Source organism: Corapipo altera, unplaced genomic scaffold (assembly GCF_003945725.1).
Source record: "Corapipo altera isolate COAL_440 unplaced genomic scaffold, ASM394572v1 0, whole genome shotgun sequence".
NCBI classification, from domain to species: Eukaryota; Metazoa; Chordata; class Aves; order Passeriformes; family Pipridae; genus Corapipo; species Corapipo altera.
Window position 1 is genome coordinate 4,716,873 of NW_020884872.1, and position 8,482 is coordinate 4,725,354.

Consider the following 8,482-nt stretch of genomic DNA (forward strand, 5'->3'; position numbering starts at 1 on the left):
ACCTGCCTGATCCCGTAGCGGACCTGCCAGTCCCGCTGGGCACCCCGTGTCTCACAGCCCGCTGCCTGGCATCATCCCTCCAGGACATCTGGCACTGATTCCAACCAGACTGTCATTTCCAGGTCAGTCTCCGCATTTCTGCTGACCACGTTGCCCCCATCATGAGATCATGTCTTTCCAGAGGAATCCTGCTAATGCCTTCATTCTGCGAGACCGGTATATATAGGGGGAGCTTCCCTGGGGCTGCACCGCGCAGTCCAGCCAAGGCATCGCCGTCTCCCCAGCAGCGGCACTGCCCCTTCTGCTCTCCCCTTGCAGCCACAGGTCGCAGCAGCAGCAGCAGCAGCAGCAGCAGCAGCATGGACATTACCATCCAGCACCCCTGGTTCAAGCGCGCTCTGGGACCCTTCATTCCAAGCCGTTTGTTCGACCAGTTTTTCGGGGAGGGTCTCCTCGAGTATGACCTCCTGCCTTTGTTCTCGTCCACTATCAGCCCCTACTACAGGCAGTCCCTCTTCCGCAGCGTGCTGGAGTCGGGCATCTCAGAGGTAAGGGCCCTTTGACTTCCTCTCCTTTTCCTTCTGCTCCTTCCTTGTGCCTCCACCTGCTCCTCCTCACCCTCATCCCACCAGTGGCTGTAGCCCTGTGCTGTGGTGCGAGGGGGCTCAGACCTCCAGCCCACCACCAGGCACAGTCCACTTGCCCCTTCTTGGGCACAGAGGGAAATCTTCCCTGGGGATAAGCCCTCCCTTTGAGGAACAGAAACCATTTTGGCTCCCGATGGTTGTTTCCAACACGTAAAAAGCTGCCTTTACTGCTCTGTGCCCACCAGCCATGTGGCAAGGAGGAGCCAGGCTGCTCCCAGAGTAAGGGCCTGCGAGGGCAGCTGGGCATGGGAGAGGAGCCTGGTGGGCAGGAGCTTTCTCCAGCCCCCTCCTCCACCTTGGGAACACGGTGGTTTTAACAATCCCACGCTGAAGGACCCTGGAGCAATCCTCCAAAGGCAACTGTAGGAGTGTGTAGCTGTGGGGGCTACATTCTGAGCTCAGGGACCAGTTCTTTCTCTGGCCCTTTCTTACTGGAAGACCACAAAGAAACCATTAAACACGGAAAGGACAAAACACGTGCTATTAGAGAGTATTGCACTGGTTTCCATCCCCCCTTGCTGCTGAGTAAAAATGTCCAGTGCGTCTGGCAGACTGCTCAGTGCAAAAGGGTCCCTGACACAAGAATAGCAGCAAGAAGTGACCTCTCCTCAGAATAGTTGCAATGGTGCAGACACCTACCATGGCCTCCCAGTGTCCCTGACACCTACCAAGGCCTCCCAGTGTCCCTGGGTCCCTGTGATGGGAAAGAAAACCCCTGCTGAGGCCCATAGTCACGGAAGGAGAAACTGTGCCACTATCAGACCACTCCATCTCTGGCTTTTGAGCTGTTGGTGCTGACTCCACACTCAGAGCCTGGGTCTTACTGTCTGACAATGCTTGTTTCAGGTGAGGTCTGATCGGGACAAGTTTACAATCATGCTGGATGTAAAACACTTCTCTCCCGAAGACTTGAGTGTGAAGATTATTGATGACTTTGTGGAAATCCATGGCAAGCACAGTGAAAGACAGGTAAGTGGAAGTGACGTGATGGTGGAGCAACTGGGGAATCGAGCTCCGTTTTCCTTCTTTCCAACAGTTCTCAGCTGAAGGAAAAAAAAAAAGAATTTATCAGAAGAAGGAGTTATTTATCGATTGTTACTATTGGCATGGCCAGTTCCCATAGAGTCCCAACTTGATATCTGACAATAACAAGCTAATCCACTCCTCTTTTGTTTATTTTCAATCATCATCTTCCATAACCGTCAGATGACGGTGTCCATTGTTCCCTAATAACACTGGACCAGACAAAGAACATCATCTGGCGCTGCTGAAGCATGGCTGAGTTTTCATAAGCCAGAATCACTAGTGAAAACAGAATTTTCATGTGCTGATCTGGGAGAAAAAAGCAAGAGCAACCAAAACAAAAGAAAAACAACCGAGTGCCTCAGGCTTGGAAACTTTTAACACGTATGTCATGGAAATATCTGTGGGGGTCGAAAAGTGAATTATACCAGCAGGGTTTTAATTCTTCTCATACACTTATTTGGCCAGACAAAGCTCTAGTCTGGAAACAGTATGTATGTTTTAATATAGTTATTTTTTCCAGAGGAAGAGAGCAGCTGTTTTCATGGACGACTTAGAAAAAATAATTGCATTTCTCATTCTTTTGGCCAGAAAAAGAAGGGGGCCAGGATTGTGGCTGACACAGCATTGCAGCCTAGTAAATAAATACATGGGTGCACATATCCGCCTTGCTTTTACCTTCCCGGAACTCCGGGCTTTGTCTCCAAGCATCCTTTGAAATGAGCGGCCTAAATCAGGTCTCAACCTGTAATATGGCCAAAAACCACACCCTGCTGCTCTGCTCGGTTCTTGCAGCTTCAGGGGCATCACGGGGCATACCTGGCCCCACAAACCTGTAAAGCATTAAAGAAGGCTGTGATGTGCCCAGCAGTGCTGGCAGCGCAGTGTCACGATGATCCTGAGGGAATGCGGATGTCCCCGCAGGGTCGGGCAAAGGGAGGCACGGAGGGTTTCTGACGCGCCTTCCCCCCCTTTCCCCACTGCCTCTCAGGATGACCACGGCTACATCTCCCGGGAATTCCACCGCCGGTACCGCCTGCCCGCCAACGTGGACCAGGCCGCCATCACCTGCTCGCTGTCCAACGATGGCATGCTGACCTTCTCGGGCCCCAAGGTCCCCTCCAACATGGACGCCGGCCACAGCGAGAGGCCCATCCCCGTGTCCCGGGAGGAGAAGCCCACCTCCGCTCCTTCCTCCTAAGCCCGCCTGCCACCGCGGCGTGCAGGCTGCCACCACCCGCAGGGCTCATCCCCAGAGCCATCGCATAGATATCAGTGAATATCCAGAGGGGTTTATTTTGTTGGTTTCTCCCCTACTTTGTTTCCTTTCTGTTTTTTTTTTTTTTCCTTCCTCCTCCTCCCTTCCCCCCCCTTTTTCCCTTGGATGGAACGAGGGGCTGGGTGAGCGGCTGGTGGACTAATTGAAGCTTAAACCTGTGGGGATGGCATGGATGGCGATGCTGCCATGCTGCTGTACTTGCTGAAAGGGTCTTCGTCCGGTGCTGTAGCCCATATCCACCATCAGGTAGGAGGGAGTGCACGAGTAATGCTGGCTCCTGGTGCACCAAGTCTCCGGGTGAGGCTTGGAGCAGGGGAAAAACCCTGCAGACTTGCTCTACCCCACTCAGAGTTAAACTGGTTACTCTTAAAAAAAACCCAACAAAACAGCAACAGAGCCAAGCCCCACACTTGAGATCCTGCAGGCATGCGATGAACCTACCATGAGTTCCTTGCAGCCGCAGGAGAAATAATAACATCTCACCTTTGGCGGGTTGAAACGTGGTTTTGGTTCTTTGTTTTTTTTTTTTTTTTCAGCGAAGTGTTTAAGTGTATCTGTTCACACCACTGCCCTGTTGTTTCCCTCAGGGACAACTGGCAGGAGGACAAGCACGTCTTTCTACTGTCTTAGTAGGCCCTCGCGGGAGAGAGAGGGGCTCACCGCTGTGCAGAGGCTTCACATCCCCAGCCAGCTCTCCCCAGCCTGTGCGTTAACACACCGTCTCCCTTGCTCTCCCTGTAATTCTAGGGTAGCTCCACCTCTCCCACTGGTATCTGGCGCTCAACCTGAGAATGTGGTCAGTGGCGGTCAATAAAGTGATTTAGGAAACACGCAATTGGCTTCGGGGGTTTCATTTGTTCCTTTGGAAGATTTCTGGAGGTCAGTGTGGTGCTTATCACCGTTTAAAGGATGAGCTTTCCACTGTTGGGATGATGGCTCGCCCTTTCTTTCGTGTTCCTGTTGTCCTTCATGCAAGCAAAACAAAAGGATCGGAAAAAGGGCGAAATTCAGCAGCCTGACAACCATGCCATTATTTCAGTTTGTTGAGTCGGTACAGACAACAGTGCAGACCTCATCTCCGTGGAACAATGTGAAGGATTTAATCCCAAATTAATGACTAAAGTTGCTTGATGGCAGGGCAGGTAGGGTGTAAGTACGAGCTCTCCCTGCAGCTGCCACACATGAAATCCACAGCTCCCCAGTCTGCACAGATGTGAGTGCTCAAGGCTGAAGGTTTCAGCACTCATGCTCCACTCAAATAGCTTTCCACACAGATGGAAATCCAGGGTGTTTAGGAAAGGCTGATAACCCCACACGCCCATAATTAACCCTATAGGTAAAATCAGCTTGGACACAGAGTGCTCTTCCTCTTGGTTGAGATCGCCACATCCAAGACCTGCAATGGGAGGTGGAGCTTCTGAGGTCCACCTTGGCTCCCCAAGTAGAGAAGGTCACTGCTTCCCTGGGAGCAGACACGTTTGTCTCAATCATCATGTCTTTGAGGGCTCCTGGATCCCACCTGCAAATCAAGGCAGAGTGACAACAAAACAAGGACATCCTTCCCAGGGAAGAGCACAGGTCCATGCCCTCACTGGGAGGTGAGAACAGTCGCAGAAAGAGTGTCTGCTCTGTCAAAAAGCTGACCCCACCAGCCTTCTCCTCTTTGCTGATGATTAGCTGTAAAAAAGAGAGAGAAATGCAGATTTTTGTTGTTTGGGGTTTTTTTGTCATGGGATGGGTTTAAATATTAATATGAGCCATAAACACAGAAGCTCTGGGACTATTTAAATTTAAAAAGCACTTGCTTCCACCTCATCAAGGCCAAAACCCAGGCAGGGCTGGTAGTCAGCAGCAAAGGCTTTGCATCTTATACAGAGAGTATGTCTCAGGGCTCATCCTGGTCCAAACCTCCCAAGGACAGGGGTGCTGGGAGCATTATTGGGATCAGCATCACAGCAGGATAGTAGAGCCTGCTGGGAACTGGGCAGCTGGAGGAGAAGCAGGGAGAGGAGTGAGGCTGCAGGAGATGGGAGTGCTGCAGAATCAGGGATGAGGAGGCAAGGAGGGTGATCACTGCCTGGTAATTAGAAAGCAATAAATCCCCTCAGCGTCTGACACTATTTGAAACCAATTTTTTACTGAGATTAATTACTGGGCAATCTCAAAGCTTTCTACCAAAAATTGTGCTGCCTTTTGCATTTGCATCTCCAGGGGAAAAGTGTTCATGAGCCCACTTTGGGAGAGGGCAATTTTGTTCCAGGAGACATGAAAAGGGCATTTTATTCGAAGCTGCCTCTTGCTACTTTTCCTGTCACTAACAGGCCCCTGGTCTCTGATGCTTTCCCCTCTTCCCCTCATAGACAGCTTCTTGCCAGAGCCTTGGTGCCTCCCCACCACATGCTGACAGAAACTCAGCGAAGCCAGAAGCAACCCAAATCCCAGCCCCAGACATTTAGCCCCCAGTCAAACCTCTCAGAGACGTAAAAATAGGAAAACACGTTTTGAGTGTGATCAGTGTGCAGATGTTGCCTGCAGGTGTCTGAGCAGCCCGTGTGTCCGTCAGTCCCATGAAATGAGATTTGAACCTTTTATGGGCACCTCTTCATTCCTGGATGGCAGAAAGTGAGGGTTTGATGATAAGAAATCAGGAGAGGTTTAGGGCAATCCAGGGGCAGCAGCCCAGCACCCGTGCAGCCCCTCATCTTTGGGGCACATCCCAGGGACACCAGAGTCTGACTGTCTTGCTGTTCTTACAAGGGCTGATTTTAAAGCCTTTTGCAATCCATCAGCTAATTAAAACCATGAGGAACTCTAAAACCTCTGTGCAAGGACATGCTGGGTGGCTGGTGATGTTTTGTATAGGAGGGGGAACATGTCACTGAAGGTTCCCCAGCCTGTCCCCAAACCAAGAGTACCCCTGGCCTCTAGGGGCTCATCCACTTGCAAAAGAGCTTGAGCATTGGCATTAACTCCTCCCTGCTTACTGGTGCCTATGTGTCACTCAAAATATTTCACATTTTTCACCCAAAAGTCTTCCTAGTCACACCCCTTTGGGATACTCCTCCTCTTCCTCCCCATCTGTGCACTTGGCTCTGCAAAAGTTCTTGTTTTCCTCTGCCAAAATTAATTTTCCTTTGAAGAAATTCTTGTCATTTATAGCCTATGACCACCGTTTCAGCAAGGAGCTCTTCACCACAGCTTTTCTATGCAAATTCACCTGTTAATAAGGTGTTGATAACACTCCTCAAGGATTAACAAAATTTCTTTGAGGTTTTTTGGTTAGTGATTCAGTTGATGATTTTGTCACGGAGGGAAAGGCATCAGAGGACCCTACCCACAGGGAACCTTCAAAGTATCCAGGCAGTTTGGTGTAGGGTGGCCTGTAACCAGAGACTTCTGCTCAGGGTGACTATTCATCCTTTTTGCAGTGTGTTTTTATTACCTGCCCTCTATTTCCACTCAGACTGATTACCTTGCTTGCCTAAAGAAAGCAGAAATGACTTTAGTTTCCCCTCTAGAGGAATTGTTAAAGGGTTCTGAGGAGGATGCAGCAGACAGTGGTCCAGGGATGTGCACCCTCCTCCAGGCAATTCCCCTTCTTCCCAGAGGCTCCAGTAGTTCAGTGGGGGTGGCAGTGACGTGGAGAGCAGCAGCAGCTGCTGGTGCTGTACCTGCCCTCTGCCCTCCTCAGTATTGCACTGCTTGGGCAGGGTATGTCACCTCTGCCAGGATCCTGTTTCCTCCAAGAAAAATCTGGGAGCAAGAGCTACCAGGATCTGACCTGCAGGCCACCAGCCAGGATGCTGTCCCTGAGCATTTTGGGCAAGGCTCCTTCCTTGTCTCCCCTCTTGGCAGGTGGATAAGGGAGACCCTCCTCACCCTTTCCTGGAGAAGGCACACAGGGCTCTCGCAGCCCTCTCTGCAAGGGAGCAGGCAGTTAATGAATGCTGCATTCCCCTTCTCGCCCCTGGCTGATCCATTACTTTTGGACTTAAGTCGCCCGGATTCTGGCAGGACAGCCCCGGAGAGAGGCAGGGATTGCCTGGAAAAGCTGTGTCCCCACGGGGTGGCAGCCTTTCCTGCGTTCTGGCTCTCAGAAGGACTCCCTTCGCCTCCCGGGTTCCGACATCTCCCTAGGGAGACGGGAACCCAGGGCACAAGGCACATGGAACCGACAAAGGTTGCACAGCTCCGGCTTTTCTTGTTTCCTGATTGATTTGCAAGTTAGCCAGTGTTACATAAAATTTGGGAGTAGCCTGAAAGTTTGCCAGCATTTCCCCGCCTTTCCCCCCTCCACCTTTTTTTTTTTCTTTAAAGCAAATTCTGCTACATGCAACCCCCATAACCCCTCATCCCCTTGGTATTATCATCAGGATTTGATCTCTGCTACGTAAGTCTCTATGATCTGAGGTTAAAAAAGCAGTAGCTGCCCCTGTTGGCAGCAGAAAGGGCTCCAAACACATCTAAAAAAATTTCAATATTCTCTAAAAAGTGCATAACACTGATATTCTGGGCAGACCTCTGCAGTTTATTTCTGCTGTTGGACATGTAAATTTGGGATAAGCAGCCAGCGGAGACCATGATGACGTGGACTCTGCCCCCCCCCCCCCCCCAACCTGGACTTTGTCACTCCACTGTGACCTCTTGTCAGGACTGGCTTGGAAAACCACCAGCTCACGTGAGAAGAGCAGGTACCTGCCAAGTCCCTCATTTCCCAGCTCCTGATCTGGCCAAGGAGGGTTTTCCCAAGGAAAGTGCAATCAGGATCTGTACAGAGCCAAGGCAGTAGGGCTGGAGCCAGGTTACATGGCTGGCACTTCCTTTACCATTAACTGGCACTTTTAATGAAAAATGTGAGGTTGGGACGTGGTGTAGATGTTTGTGGCATTTCTGGGAGTGCAGCACAAGTGGAATAAAAATGAGATCTCAGTCAGAGAGGCTGAGGCAAGACGATGGAGTGATGTAAGTCGACCAAAACTCAGGGGACTTGTCTCTGCCTCAAAGGCCATCCTCCAGCTGTCTTGCACAGACCTACCACACACCATGAGGGCTGTGAACTCTTCAGTCTTCTTGGGAAGGGTGGGCTCAGCCTGGACTGGAGAAGGAGCTCTGCCTCAGCAGGGGTGGTGGTAGCTGGGCAGGGACTCTGCAAAACCTGCTGCTGCTGGGGAAATCCCTGTCAGCCACCACAGGCTCTGCCTGATGTCCAGCCTGGCTTGCCCTTTCACAGCCCACATTTGCCCACACCACTGTGGGGACAGGGGGCCAGTAAGTGCTGCCACACAGCCGTGCTGGGGGAGCTGTAAATCGGGGAGGGGGCCAGCATGTGTCAGTCGGCAGATTTGGGAACACGGGAGAGACTCAACTACCCTGGCATAAAGGCAGAGGCTGATCCACAAAGCCCTGGAGACTCTCCTCTGTAGCATTCATTGCTTCCAGAGAGTGCTGCCATATCTTGCTGGGGCTATTTTGGGATGGTTAAGGGTCTGTCTGTGCAAGGGTCCAGACGTAGGGAGGCCCTGCATGGAGTATT

General features: G+C 51.3%; 1 protein-coding gene across 1 annotated transcript; it reads left to right on the top strand.

Moving 5' to 3' along the window:
* The first annotated feature begins 359 nt into the window (after positions 1-359).
* CRYAA (crystallin alpha A) lies at positions 360-2,979 on the top strand. The gene is made up of 3 exons (XM_027639294.1): positions 360-548; positions 1,494-1,616; positions 2,662-2,979. Exons 1-3 carry the CDS (start codon positions 360-362, stop codon positions 2,869-2,871), a joined length of 522 nt encoding a protein of 173 aa, XP_027495095.1. The 3' UTR covers positions 2,872-2,979.
* Positions 2,980-8,482: the final 5,503 nt, after the last annotated feature.